A 23350-nucleotide genomic window follows, 5' to 3' on the forward strand; every position below is an offset into this window, starting at 1 on the left:
TTTAAATGACTGTTCTGCCAAACAAAGTGTGCAGTTTGGGTCACCTTCTGATCTAAAAAGTCAGTGCTGGATCTGTGCAATACTAGTCATTTCAGTGAATCCCCAATTAAGTCATGGTTATCTTTCCCTTTTATCTTAAAGCTCAGCATTTAGCCTATCAGTTAATAAATGTGTGTGGCAAAGTTATTTTGAAGTAATTTTTGATTTTGTTCAAGATGTGAAGACAAAAACATTACTAGCCCACATCAAGTGCAATTAACCATGGCCTTCTTCAGTGTTTTGAATTTTATCCTACAATTTTCAATTGCTGCCACGTTCTTTTTTGGGCTATTATTCTCAATCTCCTGTTGAGAATATCGACCATAGGCTAGCCTGTCAGAACGGTTTCAGATAGCTCATCCAATTACGCTAATTATCAGTAGGCCTAAATGCATATATATATATATATGTTAAGTAGATTTGGTAGGTCTACAATTTACGCATTTTAACGGTCGTAATGGTTTGACAAGTTGTCTCCCTTGTCATGTTAATTGCGGCAACATTGCCCTTTTTGGGGACAAAAAAACGCAAAAAATCAATTTACGCTGCTGAAACAACACACCTCTGCTGCTTTAAGCTATACTTTTTGCGACATAACTCCTCTTTTCGACGATCGCCTGATCTGGGCTATACAGTCTAAGCTTATTGAGGTCTAGCTTGAATTAGCGTTGCCTGTTAGTGGAACGGAACGTTAGTGGAACGGCTTGAGGCTTAAGTCTAAGTTGACGTTTACCCAAGTGAGACTTATTCGTGTTAGCGCGACTTGCGTTAGCGCGACTTGCGTTAGCGCGACTTGCGTTAGCGACGTTGATGGAACACCCCCCAGCTCTTTATGTCTAAGCATGTTTTGTGACAACAAATCTATCAAAGCAGCAACCAGAACATGGCTCGTTGGTCTCGTGGTATGATTCTCGCTTAGGGTGCAGGGAGCCTTTGTCTAAGCAATGTTTTTGACAACAAATCAATCAAAGCAGCAACCAGAACATGGCTCGTTGGTCTAGGGATATGATTCTCGCTTTGGGTGCGAGAGGTCCCGGGTTCAAATCCCCGACGAGCCCTTTACAGTATGTTGTTGAAGGACGTTACTTGGCGAAGAGGGCTCCTGTTCTAATCCCAGATCAGTCCTTTACCCAACGTAGGACGGAGTGATTTGCTGCAGAAGTTTCTCTATTTGTCTACGCATTTTTTATGACAACAAACCGATCAATCAAAGCATCAACTAGAACATGGCTCGTTGGTCTGGGGGTATGATTCTCGCTTAGGGTGCGAAAGGTCCTCGGTTCAAATCCCGGACGAGACCATTACAGTACGCTGTTGAAAGAGGTAACCTGGCAAAGAGGGCTCCTGTTCCTTTCCCAAATTAGTCCTTTACCCGACGTAGATCGGCGTGATTTGCTGCGGAAGTTTCTCCAGATCTTTTTGTCTAATCATGTTTTGTAACAACAAATCAATCAAAGCAGTATCCAGAACATGGCTCGTGGGTCTAGGGGTATGATTCTCGCTTAGGGTGCAGGGAGCCTTTGTCTAAGCATGTTTTGTGACAACAAATCGATCAATCGAAGCAGCAACTAGAACATGGCTCGTTGGTCTAGGGGTATGATTCTCGCTTAGGGTGCGAGAGGTCCCGGTTTCAAATCCTGGATGAGCCCTTTACAGTATGTTGATGAAGGAGGTTACTTGGCGAAGTGGGCTCCTGTCCTAATCCCAGATCAGTCCTTTACCCAACGTAGATTGGGGTGATTTGCTGCAGAAGTTCCTCCAGCTCTTTTTGTCTACGCATGTTTTGTGACAACAAATCGATCAATCAAAGCAGCAACCAGATCATGGCTCGTTGGTCTCATGGTAGGACTCTCGCTTAGGGTGCAGGGAGCTTTTGTTTAAGCATGTTTTGTGACAACAAATCGATCAAAGCAGCAACCAGAACATGGCTCGTTGGTCTAGGGGTATGATTCTCGTTTAGGGTGCGAGAGGTACTGGTTTCAAATCCTGGACGAGCCCTTTACAGTATGTTGATGAAGGAGGTTACTTGGCGAAGAGGGCTCCTGTTTTAATCCCAGATCAGTCCTTTACCCAACGGAGATCGGGGTGATTTGCTGTGGAAATTTCTCTTTTTGTCTAAGCATGTTTTGTGACAACAAATCGATCAAAGCAGCATCCACAACATGGCTCGTTGGTCTAGGGGTATGATTCTCACTTCGGGTGCGAGAGGTCCCGGGTTCAAATCCCGGACGAGCCCGTTACAGTATGTTGTTAAAGGAGGTTACTTGGCGAAGAGGGCTCCTGTTCTAATCCCAGATCAGTCCTTTACCCAACGTAGATCAGGGTGATTTGCTGCAGAAGTTTTTCCAGCTCTTTTTGTCTATGCATGTTTTGTGACAACAAATCGATCAATCAAAGCAGCAACCAGAACATGGCTCGTTGGTCTCGTGGTATGATTCTCGCTTAGGGTGCAGGGAGCCTTTGTCTAAGCATGTTTTGTGACAACAAATCGATCAATCGAAGCAGCAACTAGAACATGGCTCGTTGGTCTAGGGGTATGATTCTCGCTTAAAGTGCGAGAGGTCCCGGTTTCAAATACTGGACGAGCCCTCTTACAGTATGTTGATGAAGGAAGTTACTTGGCGAAGATGGCTCCTGTTCTAATCCCAGATCAGTCCTTCACCCAACGTAGATCGGGGTGATTTGCTGTGGAAATTTCTCTTTTTGTCTAAGCATGTTTTGTGACAACAAATCGATCAAAGCAGCAACAAGAACATACCCCGTTGGTCTCGTGGTATGATTCTCGCTTAGGGTGCAGGGAGCCTTTGTCTAAGCATGTTTTGTGACAACAAATCGATCAATCGAAGCAGCAACTAGAACATGGCTCGTTGGTCTAGGGGTATGATTCTCGCTTAGAGTGCGAGGGGTCCCGGTTTCAAATCCTGGACGAGCCCCTTAAAGTATGTTGATGAAGGAGGTTACTTGGCGAAGAGGGCTCCTGTTCTAATCCAAGATCAGTTCTTTACCCAACGTAGATCGGGGTGATTTGCTGTGGAAATTTCTCTTTTTGTCTAAGCATGTTTTGTGACAACAAATCGATCAATCAAAGCAGCAACCAGAACATGGCTCGTTGGTCTTGTGGTATGATACTCGCTTAGGGTGCAGGGAGCCTTTGTTTAAGCATGTTTTGTGACAACAAATCCATCAATCGAAGCAGCAACCAGGACATGGCTCGTTGGTCTTGTGGTATGATACTCGCTTAGGGTGCAGGGAGCCTTTGTTTAAGTATGTTTTGTGACAACAAATCGATCAATCGAAGCAGCAACTAGAACATGGCTCGTTGGTCTAGGGGTATGATTCTTGCTTAGGGTGCGAGAAGTCCTGGTTTTATATCCCGGACGAGCCCTTTACAGTATGTTGTTGAAGGAGGTTACTTGGCGAAGAGGGCTCCTGTTCTAATCCCAGATAAGTCCTTTACCCAACGGAGATCGGGGTGATTTGCTGCTGAAGTTTCACAGCTTTTTTTGTCTACGCATGTTTTGTGACATCAAATCGATCAAAGCAGCATCCAGAATATGGCTCGTTGGTCTAGGGGTATGATTCTCGCTTCGGGTGCAAGAGGTCCCGGGTTCAAATCCTGGACGAGCCTTTTACAGTAGGTTGTTGAAGGAGGTTATTTAGTGAAGAAGGCTGCTGTTCTAATCCCAGATCAGTACTTTACCCAACGTAGATCGGCGTGATTTGTAACTTGTTTAACTACATGCTCTTATGGTTCTTCCCTTTGGCACTTACTTTGGTTGTTCACAATGTGTGCTTCATGTTTTGGCTACTCGCGATGTTTTTTGGCTATCTTGTTGTTATGATCAGTGACCTATGCACTTTGTAAAGCTCTCTCTTGGAAGTCGCTTTGGATAAAAGCGTCAGCTAAATGAATAAATGTAAATGTGATTTTCTGCGGAAGTATCTCTTTTTGTCTAAGCATGTTTTGTGACAACAAATAGATCAAAGCAGCAACCAGAGCATGGCTCGTTGGTCTAGGTGTATGATTCTCGCTTAGGGTGCGAGAGGTCCCGGTTTCAAATCCTGGATGAGCCCTTTACAGTATGTTGATGAAGGAGGTTACTTGGTGAAGAGGGCTCCTGTTCTAATCCCAGATCAGTCCTTTACCCAACGTAGATCGGGGTGATTTGCTGCAGAAGTTCCTCCAGCTCTTTTTGTCTACGCATGTTTTGTGACAACAAATCGATCAATCAAAGCAGCAACCAGATCATGGCTCGTTGGTCTCATGGTATGACTCTCGCTTAGGGTGCAGGGAGCTTTTGTTTAAGCATGTTTTGTGACAACAAATCGATCAAAGCAGCAACCAGAACATGGCTCGTTGGTCTAGGGGTATGATTCTCGCTTTGGGTGCGAGAGGTCCTGGGTTCGAATCCCGGACGAGCCCATTACAGTATGCTGTTGAAGGAGGTAACATGGCAAAGAGTGCTCCTGTTCTGTTCCCAAATAAGTCCTTTACCCAACGTAGATCGGCATTATTTGCTGCAGATGTTTTTCCAGCTCTTTATGTCTAAGCATGTTTTGTGACAACAAATCTATCAAAGCAGCAACCAGAACATGGCTCGTTGGTCTCGTGGTATGATTCTCGCTTAGGGTGCAGGGAGCCTTTGTCTAAGCATGTTTTGTGAAAACAAATCGATCAAAGCAGCATCCAGAACATGGCTCGTTGGTCTAGGGGTATGGTTCTCGCTTTGGGTGCGAGAGGTCCCGGGTTCAAATCCCGGACGAGCCCATTACAGTATGCTGTTGAAGGAGGTAACGTGGCAAAGAGGGCACCTGTTCTATTCCCAAATCAGTCCTTTACCCAACGTAGATCGGGGTGATTTGCTGTAGAAGTTTCTGTTTTTGTCTAAGCATGTTTTGTGACAACAAATCGATCAAAGCAGCATCCACAACATGGCTCGTTGGTCTAAGGGTATGTATCTCGCTTCGGGTGTGAGAGGTCCCGTGTTCAAATCCCTGGCGAGCCCATTACAGTATGCTGTTGAAGGAGGTAACCTTGCAAAGAGGGCTCCTGTTCTATTCCCAAATCAGTCCTTTATCCAACGTAGATCGGGGTGATTTGCTGCAGAAGTTTCTCCAGCTCTTTTTGCCTACGCATTTCTTGCGACAACAAATTGATCAAAGCAGCAACCAGAACATGGCTCGTTGGTCTTGTGGTATGATACTCGCTTAGGGTGCAGGGAGCCTTTGTTTAAGCATGTTTTGTGACAACAAATCCATCAATCGAAGCAGCAAGCAGAACATGGCTCGTTGGTCTTGTGGTATGATACTCGCTTAGGGTGCAGGATTCCTTTGTTTAAGCATGTTTTGTGACAACAAATCGATCAATTGAAGCAGCAACTAGAACATGGCTCGTTGGTCTAGGGGCATAATTCTCGCTTAGGGTGCGAGAGGTCCTGGGTTCAAATCCCGAACGAGCCATTTACAGTATGTTGTTGAAGGAGGTTACTTGGCGAAGAGGGCGCCTGTTCTGATCCCAGATCAGTCCTTTACCCAACGGAGATCGGGGTGATTTACTGCTGAAGTTTCACAGCTCTTTTTGTCTACGCATGTTTTGTGACAACAAATCGAACAAATCGATCAAAACAGCATCCAGAACATGGCACGTTGGTCTAGGGGTATGATTCTCGCTTAGGGTGCGAGAGGTCCTGGGTTCAACTCCCCGACGAGCCCATTACAGTATGGTGTTGAAGGAGGTAACATGGGAAAGAGGGCTCCTGTTCTATTCCCATATCAGTCTTTTACCCAACGTAGATCGGGGTGATTTGCTGCAGAAGTTTCTCCAGCTCTTTTTGTCTACGCATTTTTTTGACAACAAATTAATCAAAGCAGCAACCAGAACATGGCTCGTTGGTCTCGTGGTATGATTCTCGCTTAGGGTGCAGGGAGCCTTTGTTTAAGCATGTTTTGTGACAACAAATCGATCAATCGAAGCAGCAACTAGAACATGGCTCGTTGGTCAAGGGGTATGATTCTCGCTTAGGGTGCAGGGAGCCTTTGTCTAAGCATGTTTTGTGACAACAAATCGATCAAAGCAGCATCCACAACATGGCTTGTTGGTCTAGGGGTATGATTCTCGCTTCGAGTGTGAGAGGTCCTGGGTTCAAATAATGGATGAGCCCTTTACAGTACGTTGTTGAAGGAGGTTACTTGGTGAAGAAGGCTCCTGTTCTAATCCCAGATCAGTCCTTGTGACAACTAATTGATCAATCGAAGCAGCAACTAGAACATGGCTCGTTGGTCTAGGGGTTTGGTTCTCGCTTAGGGTGCGAGTGGTCCTGGGGTCAAATCCCGGACGAGTCCATTACAGTATGCTGTAGAAGGAGATAACCTGGCAAGGAGGGCTCCTGTTCTACTCCCAAATCAGTCCTTTACCCAACGTAGATCGGGGTGATTTGCTGTAGAAGTTTCTGTTTTTGTCTAAGCATGTTTTGTGACAACAAATCGATCAAAGCAGCATCCACAACATGGCTCGTTGGTCTAAGGGTATGTATCTCGCTTCGGGTGTGAGAGGTCCCGTGTTCAAATCCCTGGCGAGCCCATTACAGTATGCTGTTGAAGGAGGTAACCTTGCAAAGAGGGCTCCTGTTCTATTCCCAAATCAGTCCTTTATCCAACGTAGATCGGGGTGATTTGCTGCAGAAGTTTCTCCAGCTCTTTTTGCCTACGCATTTCTTGCGACAACAAATTGATCAAAGCAGCAACCAGAACATGGCTCGTTGGTCTTGTGGTATGATACTCGCTTAGGGTGCAGGGAGCCTTTGTTTAAGCATGTTTTGTGACAACAAATCCATCAATCGAAGCAGCAAGCAGAACATGGCTCGTTGGTCTTGTGGTATGATACTCGCTTAGGGTGCAGGATTCCTTTGTTTAAGCATGTTTTGTGACAACAAATCGATCAATTGAAGCAGCAACTAGAACATGGCTCGTTGGTCTAGGGGCATAATTCTCGCTTAGGGTGCGAGAGGTCCTGGGTTCAAATCCCGGACGAGCCATTTACAGTATGTTGTTGAAGGAGGTTACTTGGCGAAGAGGGCGCCTGTTCTGATCCCAGATCAGTCCTTTACCCAACGGAGATCGGGGTGATTTACTGCTGAAGTTTCACAGCTCTTTTTGTCTACGCATGTTTTGTGACAACAAATCGAACAAATCGATCAAAACAGCATCCAGAACATGGCACGTTGGTCTAGGGGTATGATTCTCGCTTAGGGTGCGAGAGGTCCTGGGTTCAACTCCCCGACGAGCCCATTACAGTATGGTGTTGAAGGAGGTAACATGGGAAAGAGGGCTCCTGTTCTATTCCCATATCAGTCTTTTACCCAACGTAGATCGGGGTGATTTGCTGCAGAAGTTTCTCCAGCTCTTTTTGTCTACGCATTTTTTTGACAACAAATTAATCAAAGCAGCAACCAGAACATGGCTCGTTGGTCTCGTGGTATGATTCTCGCTTAGGGTGCAGGGAGCCTTTGTTTAAGCATGTTTTGTGACAACAAATCGATCAATCGAAGCAGCAACTAGAACATGGCTCGTTGGTCAAGGGGTATGATTCTCGCTTAGGGTGCAGGGAGCCTTTGTCTAAGCATGTTTTGTGACAACAAATCGATCAAAGCAGCATCCACAACATGGCTTGTTGGTCTAGGGGTATGATTCTCGCTTCGAGTGTGAGAGGTCCTGGGTTCAAATAATGGATGAGCCCTTTACAGTATGTTGTTGAAGGAGGTTACTTGGTGAAGAAGGCTCCTGTTCTAATCCCAGATCAGTCCTTGTGACAACTAATTGATCAATCGAAGCAGCAACTAGAACATGGCTCGTTGGTCTAGGGGTTTGGTTCTCGCTTAGGGTGCGAGTGGTCCTGGGGTCAAATCCCGGACGAGTCCATTACAGTATGCTGTAGAAGGAGATAACCTGGCAAGGAGGGCTCCTGTTCTACTCCCAAATCAGTACTTTACCCAACGTAGATCGGGGTGATTTGCTGCCGAAGTTTCTCTTTTTGTCTAAGCATGTGTTGTGACAACAAATCGATCAATCAAAGCAACAACTAGAAAGTGGCTCGTTGGTCTAGGGGTATGATTCTCGCTTTGGGTGGGAGAGGTCCCGGGTTCAAATCCCGGACGAGCCCATTACAGTATGCTGTTGAAGGAGGATACTTGGCGAAGAGGGCTCGTGTTATAATCCCAGATCAGTCCTTTACCCAACGTAGATCGGGGTGATTTGCTGAAGTGTCTCCAGCTCATTTTGTCTATGCATTTTTTATGACAACAAATCGATCAAAGCAGCAACCAATACATTGCTCGTTGGTCTCGTGGTATGATTCTCGCTTAGGGTGCAGGGAGCCTTTGTTTAAGCATGTTTTGTGACAACAAATCGATCAATCGAAGCAGTAACTAGAACATGGCTCGTTGGTCAAGGGGTATGATTCTCGCTTTGGGTGCAGGGAGCCTTTGTCTAAGCATGTTTTGTGACAACAAATCGATTAAAGCAGTATCCAGAACATGGCTCGTTGGTCTAGGGGAATGATTCTCGCTTTGGGTGCGAGAGGTCCGGGCTTCAAATCCCGGACGAGCCCTTTACAGTATGTTGTTGAAGGAGGTTACTTGGCGAAGAGGGCTCCTGTTCTAATCCCAGATCAGTCCTTTACCCAACGTAGATCGGAGTGATATGCTGCATAAGTTTCTCTATTTATCTAAGCATGTTTTGTGACAACAAATCGATCAATCGAAGCAGCAACTAGAACATGGCTTGTTGGTCTCGTGGTATGATTCTCGCTTTGGGTGCGAGAGGTCCTGTGTTCAAATCCCGGATGAGCCCATTACAGTATGCTGTTGAAGGAGGTGACATGACAAAGAGGGCTCCTGTTCTAATCCCAAATCAGTCCTTTACCCAACGTAGATCGGGGTGATTTGCTGCGGAAGTTTCACAGCTCTTTTTGTCTAAGCATTTTTTACGACAAAAAAATCGATGAAAGCAGCAACCAGAACATGGCTCGTTGGTCTCGTGGTATGATTTACGCTTAGGGTGCAGGGAGCCTTTGTCTAAGCATGTTTTGTGACAACAAATCGATCAAAGCAGCATCCACAACATGTCTCGTTGGTCAAGGGGTATGATTCTCGCTTGAGCCCTTTACAGTATGTTGTTGAAGGAGGTTATTTAGTGAAGAGGGCTCCTTTTCTAATCCCAAATCTGTCTTTTACCCAACGTCGATCGGGGTGATTTGCTGCAGAAGTTTCTCCAGCTCTTTTTGTCTACTTATGTTTTGTGACAACAAATCGATCAAAGCAGCAACTGGAACATGGCTCGTTGGTCTAGAGGTATGATTCTCGCTTAGGGTGCGAGAGGTGTGGCTCAAATCCCGGACAAGCCCGTTACAGTATGCTTTATAAGTAGGTAACCTGGCAAAGAGGGCTCCTGTTCTATTCCCAAATCAGTCCTTTACCCAACGTCGATCGGGGTGATTTGCTGCGGATGTTTCTCCAGCTCTTTATGTCTACGCATGTTTTGTGACAACAAATCGATCAATAGAAGCAACAACTGGAACATGGCTCGTTGGTCCAGGGCAGGGGTCTCAAACTCAACTTACCTGGGGGCTTCTGGAGGTAGAGTCTGGGCCGCATCCAATATTTCACAAAAAAAGGGTTTCAAGTATTCAAAACAAAGTACAACTGATCCAATCTTTAGTTCAATTACAGTTCAGAACATGAACGATTCTTCAGAACATAAACAGGTTCTTCCGAACATGAACGGTTCTTCAGAACATGGCTTCTCTTGCCTACTCCTTGCTGCCAGAGACCTGGCAGCGCTTCCTCTCACACAGTTGTGCCACATTTGGCTTGAGGGAGGAAGCCATTGAGACCCTCAGTATGGCTTGAAGATGCTCATCAGTAAGTTTGGACATGTACTTTGACTTATTAAAGTTCATGGTGGAGAAGAGCTTTTCACACAGATATGTGCTCCCAAAAAGGCACATGGTCCGCTTGAACATCCTGGAAAGCTCAGGGAAGGTGGGGGGCAATTCTCTAAAAAATTGTCCAAGCTTGTCTGCTTTTCCACTCACCTCCCTGAACTTGGTTTTGAGTTCAGAATTGCACTGCAGGTTAATGAGCTCCATTTGAAGCACAGGAGAAGCATCTTGCACATCGAAGGAGAAGGGGTCCGCAAAAATTTGAAAAGTGGCTCTGTGTGTCTTGAAGTCTGCAAACCTGTGATCAAATTCCTCCTGTAGCTTTACAATGGCATCAGCATACTTCTCACCACTGAATGGTGTGCCCACATCCATGAGTGCCTTGCATGCTGGGAAATGGCAGAGGTTTGTCTGAGAGAGCTGGGCTTTCCATAGCACAAGTTTTGTGGAGAATGCTCTGATGTTGTCGTAGGCAGCACTGACAAGCTGCCCCATGCCTTGTAACTTCTTGTTCAGTACATTCAGCTCCTGTGTGATTTCAACAAGAAAAGCTAAGTCCATGAGCCATTTGGGATCACTTAGCACAGGAACAGCCATCCCATTCTTCTCCATGAAGGCTTTCACTTCTGCTCTCAACTCAAAAAACCTCTTCAAGACGTTTCCCCTGCTGAGCCAACGTACCTCGGTGAAGTAGAGCACATCCTCATATGCTGACTATTTCCTCCAAAAAGGCGCGGAACTGCCGATGCTTTAAGCCCCTGGATCTGATGTGGTTGATGCATTTCACAACAACAGACATCACCTTGTCAAACGTCAGGCATTTGCTGCAAAGGGCCTGCTGATGGATAATGCAGTGCAGAGCAATGGCCTCCTCCACACCCTCCTCTTCCAGTTTTCTTTGAACAAGTGCCACCAGTCCATTTCTCCTCCCTGTCATTGATGGCGCTCCGTCGGTTGTTATTCCAGCAAACCTCTTCCATGGTAAACCGGCATCCACAATGGTATCACACAGCTGACGGAATATCTCCTGAGCGGTGGTCTGGCCATGCATTGTAATCACTGTGAGCAACTCCTCCATCACTTCAAAATTGTCGTCAACACCACGGACATACATTGCGAGCTGCGCAGTGTCAGTGATGTCTGTGCTCTCATCAAGAGCGACTGAGTATGCACGGAAATGTTTGGTTTTCTCAGGCAGTTGATCGTAAATGTTACCTGACAGGTCAGAAATGCGCTCTGCCACTGTGTTGGCTGAAAGGCTGATGTTGCTAAATTGACCCCTTTTTCCGGACAGACTATACTTGCAGCCTGTAACATGCACTTTTTGATGAACTTGCCTTCTTTGATCGGCTTTCCCACCTTAGCAATCATCTCACTCACCACGTAGCTAGCTTCGACTGCCTCATCACTCTCTTTAGACATTTTTTAAGATTGGCGACCCGGTCCTCTCTCTCATCTCCCTGGTATTTTGCATACTCCTCATGTCTAGTTGGGTGTGCTCAAGCCTTCGGCGAGAGCACAACCTTTGTTCTCTCACATATATATTATTGGGTGTGCTCAAGCCTTCGGCGAGAGCACAACCTTTGTTCTCTCACATATATATTTATTTATTTATTTTCGCCCCCCTAAGGATCAGTCAATATTTGGACTACATACACAACGGCGGTTCGTCTTGGTAGCGATTGCGTTGGTTGTATTTTTATTTACGTTCCGTTGCATGGTTTAAGTAGAAATTGCGTTTTTGTGGTGAAAAGTGAAGCTAACGGTGGCTAATTTGCTAGCCACAGTCACTGACGTTACTAACGTCACTACGTCACGAAAACACGCGTGACTACCTGTAGCAGAACATTCGTTTCACATCTGTTAACTTGGGGGATAGCAAGGCTAACTATAGCTTTACTGCAAGGCAGCTGCAGGAACGCCACAAGCAAAGAGGCCAGGGTGATAACTATTTACTCATTTTACTTTGTGATGTGAAACACAATTATGAAATGTAATGTACAATATTAGCTGATATTATTAAGGAAGTAAGCCCACATCTACTTTCGGAAACGGTAGTCTACTATTTCACTGAAGCATTAGCATGACATTAGCCTCTGTTGCCCGGGCAACACATACCACAGTGGTCTATGATGCATCTGTTTTCAATCGTTAAAATAAACATTCCTCACAAATAAATTTTCTTTGTAGGATTTACTATGACATTACATTAAAAGTAAACGATTTGTTGGTGAAATTATCATTACCTGTGGTTTCAAACCAGTGTTGCTCATTGCAACGCTGTAGCCTACGCGAGACACACGACAAAAACATCTAACATACAGTACACAGCTGTTTAGGAAGTCAGACGGCGACAGAACATGTTCGGCACTCCCCTTACTTAAATCAAAGGTCTTTCAATAGGTGAAACTATCTGACTACTAACCTGAACTTCATTGCCACAGCCTAAACTTTGTCAATCTGTTCATGAAAATAATTAACTTCAGCCTAAACCGTACAACGGAACGTTTAATCGAATTCAACCAACGCAATCGCTACCAAGACGAACACAGCAGTAGTCTAGTACTGCACTGTAGTAGTAGAATTTACCGGGGCAGCGCAATCGCTACCAAGACGAACACAGCAGTAGTCTTGTAGTAGGGGCCTAGTACAATTTACCTGGGAAGCTTCTCCACACAGGGCTACGTCGCATTTTGCTTTGTTACTGACAATGGCCGGGTTTCCTAGATTCGTTAAGAAGCTCTTAACGCCAAGAGCTTCTTAGGAGCGTTCTAAGAGCGTTCTAGAGTGTTCTTAGAATGCTCTTAAGAAGCTCTTAGCGTTAAGAGCTTCTTAACGAATCTGGGAAACCCGGCCAATGATCGCTACCAATTAGCTTTTTATGAATGAGCGATTTCCCCCTAAAGAAATGCTCAACACTTCAACGGGGGCTTATTACTTGAAAGATGAATTATTTACTGTGTCGTCTTAGTTACACTACCAGGGGTGGGAAATACTGTGATTTGCTAAAGTAGGCGAATGGCTAGTAGAACATAACATTTTATAATAATTTCAGTAAATCAAGCAGCGCTGCAAGACCCAGTGAAATGTATATCCTACAGCTAGCATTGGCTTACTCAACTTCGGTAGGCCATCCTCAGTATTTGCAAGCTAGCTAAACTTAGCCTATACTATATCTAACATAATTTTGTAGACATAACAATGGATTTCGTTACTAAATGTTGATGTTAACTTTTTTTTTTTTCTAAAATGGTCCTAATCTCTATGACAAGTTTTTCCCTTCTCGTGATTGTAGTATGACCCTCTGGATGCCCCGTACCTGGGGCTGTATAAATGTAGGTTATCAGTGGGTTGTCATGGAAGCAGTTCAGTATATGCCAGCAGGCTAAAGACATGCCGTTGTCCGTATCCATTTGTAATGCAAATTACCAGTGATATCTTCAGGCATTTAGCCTACTCATTCATTCATTAATAAATAACCCCCTTTTAAGATTATTCTAACAACGACGTTACCGGCAGTAGCTATCTCAGATGGAATCGCGATTCAAACAGTAGCCTACCATCTGGTACTGTCACTGAAATATGCCCTCAATAACATATATAAGCTTGACATTAAATTAGCTGCACGGTCTGTAGAGATCTTGGGAGGAAGCCACTTTGTTGTGCCTAAAGTAGCCTAAATTTCTATTCTAGATTTGCCCTACAAAAAAAATCCACTCGTCTCGGACAAGCCTTAATGTCTTAAGAGCGTTCTAAGAACGCTCTTAGAATGCTCCTAAGAAGCTCATAGCGTTAAGAGCTTCTTAACGAATCTGGGAAACCCGGCCAACATCAGTGTAAGACAAACTTAATGGATGGATTTTTATTGACAATTGTCTGGGAAAAGTAGCTACACCATACCATTTAGTCAATTTAAGACTTTATGTAAATAATGTCACATTAAAGAGTTTTCTTAATCCTATGTTTGTGTGGTTTGTCTATCCTACCTTCCTCTCATCCACAGGCCAACCTCTGACTCAACATTAACCCAATTGTTTCTCATTAAATACATAGTAGGCTACATGGATTAGCGAGGTGAATAGCGAATGGGATGTGAGCGGTTACGTGACACTGACACAGTAAATTCAGAAAAGTTACATTTTCCAAATATTGGTTAAAAGAAATATTGAAGTCACATTGTTGTAATTACATGTTAGCTTGTTAAAGTATTTCAACATTGTAGACGGAGGCTTTGACTGCGTCCATTTGGTTATGGTTATTTTTTTCAGACACTTTGTACAGGCTCTATGTAGCCAGCGCAATAATTTAGAATGGTGAACAGACAGTTTTACTGGAACTAGTCGCTGTTATCACCTGATTACGGACAGCCCTGCAGCCAATAAGAATCGAGTATTCACCCTGACCATGCCTATATACTGAGGTATCACACGCAATCCGATCTCTTGGCTTTCGAGCTAGGCTACCTACATTGCAAACCTTGACTTGTCAATTGAGATTTCTCCAACACTTTCATCTTCACGATCTTGATCTTCAGTGCCACTGATAGTGACATATTTTGCCAACTATTTGCTGTTCAATCGTCAATCACAGAGGTAAGACATTAAAATATATATATTCTAGCGTCAAAAAATAATCTGACAGGAAAATATAACTGGGTAACGCTAGCTAGCATTTTTTGATTTTTCTAGTTAGAGCTAGAGCTAGCTCTAGCTACAGTAATTTGCCTCAGACAGTTTGCATTGTTCGCTTATATCTAGAGCCAGCAGTTAACCTGTAGCCACTCATATTGGCTAGTTGGGCTTTTTAATATTAAGCTAGCTAGTAAAGGAACAGTTAAAATGCAAGAACAATAGCTACATTAGTTTGGCTTGAAAAATTGTTAGGTAATCACTAGAACGGCCGTTTTGAAATGTGCAATAAACTGCTAACGCTAACTGACTTTTCTCATACGTGTATTTTCAATGAAATAATGTATATAAATGACAAAGTGAAATAAAATATCACAGTGACCTATTCCGGCCATACATTCTGATATTGATTGCACAGAATTTATATTGTAAATATGTCGAGTGGTTGGACTACAGTAGGCCTATCATTGTGTATGTCAAAGAAACGTTGCTAGCGGTCTCAGTGCTTCTGGTAATTTGCTTACAAATACAAATGATTAGATTTAATTGGTTTATCAGTACAGGAGTTGAATAGAAAAACAAATATTAACTGAATTATATGTCAAGACTGTAATATTTAAGTTATCCAGTACTTGTGGCAATTCTAGCCAGTAGGCTACAGTAAGAATTCTGGGCATTGTCGTGTTGAGCGTGCTTTGCCATCTTAAATGTAAGCTTCTCATATTTTTTCAGTATACCTGGTCATAAAACGTTCTGATGACTTTCCATTGCATTTTTTGGTCTCTGCAAATTATGTTCTTATTTATTTCCAATAGTTCCTGATCTGTGTTCTGCATCTCCAGAAGGCCAGACTGAGCCCTGTTGCCCAGTGACATTTGTGAAGGTAAATTAGTATAAATCCCATCGTACTACATCCAATCGTCCCACATACACGTGCGGTTTCCAATACACTAGACACCTGCATGGTCATGTTAGCAGATTGCTTTATATCGCAGACTACAGTTTTTTTATCTGACTTATTTTACACAATATTTACCCCAACTAATTTAGGAACACCAATTATTGTATGTGCCACTGTGTGTGTTGAATACCTGCTAAGGAGAGACTATTTTTTACCAGTAAGCACACAAGACGAAATGCTTCACCTTTCATGTCTGTACTGAGAATGAAGCGCCTGGCCAAAGTGAAGTTGTGTAACCAACACACAACTGCATCTGTTTTTAATGTTCTTACAATTCTGACTTAATAAACAAACTATAATTGTGTTCAAAATGTTAATTATTGTAGAATCACATAAGTATTAATAATTATAAAAGCTTATATCTTGTCATATTAATTAACTTAAATAGTCCCATTAAATCGACCCTCATAAGACGCTGTATATTTACATGCCATATACTTCAAGGTATCACATAATCAGTCATAAATTTCTTTCCAATAACACTTTTGTGTTTGAAATTGTGTTTTTATTTTGTAGTTGTTCCAGATCTGTGCCCACATCTCCAAGGTTCTTTTCTCTACAGTTTGGACTGCTTCTGGTTAAAGGTTGGTAATAACAAGTACAGGCTACAGTAGCCAGCATTTGAGGTATGTAAACTAGCTTATTTACTCTGTATAAAGATCTTCCGATTCTACTCCACTTTTTCATCCCAGACAAAGCTTACAGGTTTGTAATAACTATTACACATTAATCAGAATTTCAGTAGTGTCAATACAGTCATGCCACGTAAGGGAAAGAAATCTCAGTCTGCAAAGCTGCGCTGGTCTAAATTGGACGTTTCAGACCCACGCTTGCAGAGTGCAGAGCCACACAGAAGTGATGGTGAATGTGGACAAGTGTGTAGTCAACCTGTGGTGTCATCCTCATGCACAGCTCAGTTTCCAGTTCAAGAGCCCAATGGAAGTGTGATTTCCACTTCTGAAAATTACAATATTCAAGAACAATGCATCCTACAAAGTCAGATATCAGTGCAGGCGTCAACTCATCAGGGTCGTATTGGCTATGTAAAGTCAAGGAACAAGCAGTGTACATGCATGGCTCTGACATTTTTGGCATATCACAATGAGGTTGATGACCTGAGGAAGGCTGATCTTGACAAGATACTGGACACGGGCAATAGATTGTATGACAAAACTATAAAACAGCTAAAGCGAGGAAAAAAATATAAAAGCCAACACTTGACCATGGAGGAACTACCACACAGAATCAACACTGACCAACATGAGTACAATGTACTTAAATCTCCGGTGGAGATGGGATGCGTGAGAGCCAGGGGAGACGGTCACAACCAGGCTTGGTTTCTTGATCTCTCCACAAGACTTCAGTGTCTCTCTGCGGGCGTTACTCATGCCCTCCTTATCATATCACCATATTGCATTGCTGTGTTCAGAGACAAGTCTGGAAGATATGGACTGTTTGATTCTCATTGTCGAAATGCAGATGGACTACCTGACCGAAATGGAAACGCGGTTATGCTTACTTTCACACATTTGAATGAGATGGTTGCAAGGATTCATACTTTGTATGAATTGCTACTGACAGATTGCAGAGGCCCTATTGATGGACTACAGTATGACTTCATGCCAGTCGCATTTCAACATGCAAGACATCTTTCAACGTCCAAGACATCCGGTGGTTCGCCATACCTATCAGTGCAATCTGAAAAGCCACAAAGTGAAAAGCATGTGGAGAAGGTGACACAGACCAAAGATGTAACACAAACTGGATTCCCACCCAACAAACATCTGCAGTCATTCAATGCACCATCCACACAAGGCATGTCAAAGGACAGTAATGCATTTGGAGTCAGGTGGCAGAGCGGTTAGGGAAGCGGGCTTGTAATCAGAAGGTTGCCAGTTCGATTCCCGGCCAGTTCGATTCACACCCGTGCCAGATGACGTTGTGTCCTTGGGCAAGGCACTTCACCCTACTTGCCTCGGGGGAATGTCCCTGTACTTACTGTAAGTCGCTCTGGATAAGAGCGTCTGCTAAATGACTAAATGTAAATGTAAATGTAAATGATGAGACAGTTGCTGTTGGGTCCTGCGCAGCCAATCGGTGAAGTTATCGATTACTTTTACCGGGTAGAATTTCAGGCGAGAGGAAGCCCCCATATACATTGTCTCTGTTGGGTAGCAGGAGCTCCTATCGTCGGAGAAGACCGGGATGACGAGGTATGTGACTTTGTGGATCGCTACATTTCATGCCAGCTGCCTGATGAATACAAACAACCCTTACTTCACAGATATGTCACGGACGTTCAAATGCACAGCAGAAGTCATTCCAACTCATGCAGGAAAGGTAACAAAGTATGCAGATTTGGATTTCCAAAACCACCTATAAAAAAAACGCGCGTAACTTACTCTATGCCACAAGAAGAGGAAGGACCCCCCCAAGAACATGCAATGGCACCACAAGCAGCCAAGAACAAACTGAAACCGGTCTGGGACTTGCTAAACTACCCAAAAGCACAGGTTGAAGACATGTCACAGCTATTGGCGCAGTGTAATATGACATTTGATGAGTACGACACGTATGTTGAGTCGTTGACCTCCGCAAGCGTCATATTAATGAAGCGTGATGTCAAGGACTGCTGGGTGAACAACTACAATCCAAATTTGCTAATGGCGTGGAACGCAAACATGGACATCCAGTACATTCTTGATGAGTATGGTTGCATCATGTACATGCTCTCCTACATATCCAAGCCAGAGCGTGAGATGAGTGACTATCTCAAAACGATAGTCAAAGACATGAGCCCAGAAAATCAGACAGAACGAGAAGAAATGAAAGGTGTTCTTCAGGCCTATTCAAAACACAGAGAGGTCAGCGCCCAGGAGTCTGTGTCCCGCACGTGCAGCCTGAAAATGAAGTCTTGCTCACGTGAGGTTTTATTTCTACAAACGAGTGACAACGCACTGAGAATGAGTCTCCCGCTTAGCGCTTTGCAGAAGAAACCAGAAGAAAGTGAGAATGTGTGGATGACGGGTATACCCGACAAATACAGAGCCAGGCCTGAAATGCCAGAGTTTGAAAACATGTGTCTAGCAGACTTTGCATCACATTACAGGATTGTCTACGGAAAGGAAACAGAAGACGGCAAGCGTGTCAGTCTATTAACATGGGAATGATCCAGAAGCTCAAACTCTACCTCCCCCATCGGTCAGAGTCATCGCTGAAAACGGAAATGTTCCCCACACACCAGGAGTTTTACAAACATGCCTATGTGAGATTACCAGGAACACACGAGATATGCGCAGTGACTGCAATTGTTCAAATAAACCAACAGAATTTTGAACAACACAGTAAGATAGTGGAACAAGTCTTAAACGACTACATGCAGAACGGCCCTGTGGAAGATGCTTGGAACACCTTCGCCCCGGAAGCTGAGTTGGATAAGTTGGAATGTATAGAAGAACGAAAACAAGCAGAACCACTTCACGAGAATGAACAAGATGATGTTCCGGAGTTTACACGTGAGAAGCAAACTGGGGGGATTGCATGTACTGTAAAGGCCCCACAAATGTGCCCAGATTTTGTTCGCAAAATGTATCGAAACCTTAACCGGACACAAGCTGGCACATTCTACTTGGTTCGTGATTGGTGCGTTAACCGTGTGCGTGGCCTAAATCCTGACCCTTTCTTTTACTTTGTCACTGGTGGCGCAGGCACAGGAAAATCTCACCTCATAAAGTGTGTTCATGCTGAGGCAACAAAAATACTCAGTAAACTGCCTAGACTATGCGAGGAAACCGACTTATCCATGCCAACCGTTTTACTGACTGCATTTACAGGAACCGCTGCTTTCAACATTTCAGGCAACACTTTGCATTATGTCCTAAAGTTGCCACGATGCTTAAAGCCACCGTACCAAGGACTTGGAAATCTCATAGATGAAGTGAGGGCCCAGCTGTCAAACGCCGAGATCATCATTATTGACGAGGTGTCAATGATTTCAAAGCCCTTGTTTGCCTACGTCAACTGGAGATTACAGCAAATCAAAGGCAGTAAGAAACCGTTTGGTGGCATGTCGGTTCTGGCAGTAGGAGACTTTTATCAGCTCCCCCCACTGGGAAGAAGTAAACCGCTCTGTGTGTTTGAAGAAGATACAGATGACTTCTGGAAAGACTACTTTCAAATGATCACACTCACAGACATTATGCGTCAGAGAGATGATGTTGCATTCGCTGAGCTTTTGAATAGAATCAGAGTGAAGGAGAAGATGGACGCCTTGAGCAATGATGACAAAGCTCTGCTTCATCAGGCTGTGACTGACCCCACCCGCTGCCCTAATGACGTGCTACACATCTTTTCCACCGACAAAGAAGTTGATAGACATAATGCTGCAACCGTGTCTGTTCTCCATTCCAACGTCATCAACATAGATGCAGAGGACTATAGAAGAGACCCTAAAACTGGAGTTATGAAGAAGCAACACCATCCTTTTAAAGGACAAAAGGACAATCTGCTTGACATGCTACAAGCAGCTGAAGGTGCCCGAATCATGATCACCAGAAACATAGATGTGGAAGACGGGCTTGTTAACGGAACATTTGGAAAGATTGCGAGAATAGTCACCCACACAGAGAATGGTGCTACAGCTATTAACTCGCTGAGACTTGTGCTGGACAATCCAAATGCAGGACAAAGGTATTGGGACAATTCATCAGGTGAAGCTGGAAACTTGGTGTACATAGAGAGGGTAGAGGAAAACCTCAAACAAAAAGGAGTGGTTCGCAGGCAGTTTCCCGTCAGGTTGGCTTTTGCATGTACAATTCACAAAGTCCAAGGAATGACAACACAATCTGCAGTGGTTTCGTTAAAGCGTGTCTTCCAACCCGGAATGGCCTACGTGGCTCTGAGTAGAACAACTTCACTGCAAGGACTGAAAATGACGGACTTTGATGAGAAGAAGATATTTTGTGATCCTGCAATCACAGCATCACTGGACTCAATGACAAGAGCATCGTTGGACAGCACTATGCCACTTATCAAGTATCAACAGACCACAAACGAGGTGCAAACATTGACGATAATCCACCACAACACGGAAGGATTACAAGCTCACATTGAAGATATCAAGTCTCATCATCAGTTAACACTTGGAGATGTTTTATGTTTTACCGAAACTCATCTATCAGGATCTTTTGTTGCTGAAAGTCTACAGCTGGAGGGCTACACTATGTTCAAACGCAACAGACACCTCTCTTACACCAACCATCCTCACATTGCGAGTAAAAGGGGAGGTGGTGTCGCTATGTATGTCAGAAAACATTACCATGCCTATGAAAAGCAGTATCTTCAAAATGTGACCGACTTGGAGTTTTTGGTTGTCAAACTGGAGTCCCCTGTCAAAGCTTTGATTGCTGTTGTGTACAGACCACCGGATTACAATATTGGCCACTTCCTTTCAAACCTGCAAAGCCTCTTGGAATCTTTAGACGTTATGGATTGCCAGCCTATCGTACTTTGTGGAGATTTCAACGAAGATTTACTGTCCAGTGGAAAAAAGCCAATATCCAACCTTCTTCAGTCAAGAGGATATACACAACTGGTCAGAGAAGCCACCACTGAGAAGAACACACTGTTGGATCATGTTTACATCTCCAGAGCACAAGACTGTCTCCAATCAGGATTATTGCAAACTTACTACAGCTATCATGATCCTGTATATTGTATTCTAACATCTAACATCTAGACCAAAGAAAAAACATGACTCTCAAAACAGTCAGCGCCTCTGAAGTCTTCCAGCATTTGTCATCATATGGATAGTACGCCTCCAACCCTCCAATTCACGTTGTCTGATCAAGTGGGCCTGTGCGGCACTGACAGACCTAACTCTACGCCACAACATTGACAGTTATTCATTTAGCAGACGCTTTTTTTTTTTGTCTGATCAAGTGGGCCTGTGCGGCACTGACAGACCTAACTACGCCACAAGAACCCACCATCATCTCCAGCCTTCAAAACCAACTCAGAATCATGTCACGCCACAGCAACCTACCAGCCACTCAACAGCCTTCCAAATCAACGCAAGATCACAGCACAGCAGCAATTTGTAGGACCAACAAAGCGACTCACCACCACACAACAACCAACCAGCACTTTTCACCATAGGGATAGTACGCCTCCAACCCTCCAATTCACGTTGTCTGATCAAGTGGGCCTGTGCGGCACTGACAGACCTAACTCTACGCCACAAGAACCCACCATCATCTCCAGCCTTCAAAACCAACTCAGAATCATGTCACGCCACAGCAACCTACCAGCCACTCAACAGCCTTCCAAATCAACGCAAGATCACAGCACAGCAGCAATTTGTCACGCCATGACAAAGGACCAACAAAGCAACTCACCACCACACGACAACCAACCAGCACTTGTCACCATAGGGATAGTACGCCTCCAACCCTCCAATTCACGTTGTCTGATCAAGTGGGCCTGTGCGGCACTGACAGACCTAACTCTACGCCACAACATGTACATTTATTCATTTAGCAGACGCTTTTTATTTATTTATTTTTTTCTGATCAAGTGGGCCTGTGTGGCACTGACAGACTTAACTCTGGTGTATCTTGTAATGAGATTTGGTGATAGACAGGGGGCCCTAATATAGGGCTACTCCTTGTTAAGCCAAGGTGTCACGCCCCACAAAAACCCACCAGCATCTCCAGCCTTCAAAACAAACTGTTGTTCTACCCCCCCCCCCCCCCCTCCCCAAAAAAAACACTTTGTTATAGTTCATGTTTTTACACCCCCCCTAAATAATGCATTGATGTTTATTGTGTTACAATCATGTTGTGGTGCGTTTCATGTTTTAACGTCTGTTGTTTTGTCACCTATTCTATTCAGTAGGTGAGGTGGGCAGCTGTGGAGCAGTGATCAGGCACCACCTCCTGATTTATAGCATATGTTCATTTAGTTACAGTTTGTGTATATGTTAAAAATGTGTATATATTTTGTATCCATCTTGTACACAAGGAGCAGTGAGCAGCTGCAGAGCATTGACCGATGACCAACTCCAGATCCATTTCTGATTCCCACCACTGGTCATTCTGGAAAAGTGTGTACAAGTCTCAATTATCCAGATAAATTAAAGTGCACCAGTTCTCAATGTTCTTGTGATTCACATTGAATATGAGATACAGGTGCTACATGGGCATCAATAATAACCATTTACAACATTTAGGACAGTATTTATAATAAAATCATTTAAATGTACCTGTAGTTGTTACAAAATAAACCTGAACTTGTCCACAAGGGATTTCAAGTGTGCTTTTTTAAATACTTATTTGTTTGTGTAAATCTGATACCTTTTGCGGGAGACGTTTAACCCCAAATCTATATGATGCTTAAAATACTTTTGAAAATCAAATATCCATTTTAGATAGAGTTGTTGCAGGAAATCCTAACCTGGAATACTGGACATAAGTTTTGATGGAATTTTATTTCGAGAAATTTTATACAAATGTCATGTAATAATTTAAAACATGTTATTTAAATAACATTCCCATTTCATATCACTTTGCTTAATCAAGGCTATCTTTCTGTTGCTTTGGATGAGTAATTTGTATATATGTTGCCTATCAACTGGAAGAAATGTTGGTTGTATGGTTTATTACAAGTTTACAAAATTACATGTCCACTAATGGTTGCTCTCAAGGAATTATAATCCTAGTAACCAGATAACAGGACGAGTTGACCAATAACCTACACACATTTTCTTTGCTGTCTAAAACCAATGTA

At 43.7% G+C, this 23350-nt stretch overlaps 1 protein-coding gene and 4 non-coding genes across 5 annotated transcripts; 4 read left to right on the forward strand and 1 right to left on the reverse strand.

Moving 5' to 3' along the window:
* The first annotated feature begins 2203 nt into the window (after positions 1–2203).
* On the forward strand, positions 2204–2275 carry trnap-cgg (transfer RNA proline (anticodon CGG)). The gene has a single exon. It is a non-coding gene; the product is annotated as a tRNA-Pro (tRNA).
* Positions 2276–3595: 1320 nt separating this feature from the next.
* trnap-cgg (transfer RNA proline (anticodon CGG)) lies at positions 3596–3667 on the forward strand. Its single transcript has one exon. It is a non-coding gene; the product is annotated as a tRNA-Pro (tRNA).
* Positions 3668–4390: 723 nt separating this feature from the next.
* Positions 4391–4462, forward strand: trnap-ugg (transfer RNA proline (anticodon UGG)). The gene has a single exon. It is a non-coding gene; the product is annotated as a tRNA-Pro (tRNA).
* A 273-nt stretch (positions 4463–4735) lies between these two features.
* On the forward strand, positions 4736–4807 carry trnap-ugg (transfer RNA proline (anticodon UGG)). Its single transcript has one exon. It is a non-coding gene; the product is annotated as a tRNA-Pro (tRNA).
* Positions 4808–9844: 5037 nt separating this feature from the next.
* LOC136933339 (general transcription factor II-I repeat domain-containing protein 2A-like) lies at positions 9845–11090 on the reverse strand. The gene is made up of 2 exons (XM_067228653.1): positions 10779–11090; positions 9845–10690 (listed from the first exon to the last, which is right to left on the reverse strand). The coding sequence occupies exons 1-2, from the start codon at positions 11088–11090 to the stop codon at positions 9845–9847; spliced, it is 1158 nt and encodes a 385-aa protein (XP_067084754.1).
* Between the last annotated feature and the right edge of the window lie 12260 nt (positions 11091–23350).

The sequence above is a fragment of the Osmerus mordax genome, chromosome 25 (assembly GCF_038355195.1).
Source record: "Osmerus mordax isolate fOsmMor3 chromosome 25, fOsmMor3.pri, whole genome shotgun sequence".
NCBI lineage: Eukaryota > Metazoa > Chordata > Actinopteri > Osmeriformes > Osmeridae > Osmerus > Osmerus mordax.

Excerpts from the sequence above, each read along its gene's own strand:
- LOC136933339 (XM_067228653.1), bottom strand. The coding sequence starts at position 11,090 with ATGTATGTCCGTGGTGTTGACGACAATTTTGAAGTGATGGAGGAGTTG. Across the intron at positions 10,691-10,778 it reads AATGCCTGACGTTTGACAAG|TCAGCATATGAGGATGTGCT; the intron begins GTGATGTCTGTT and ends TGGAGGAAATAG.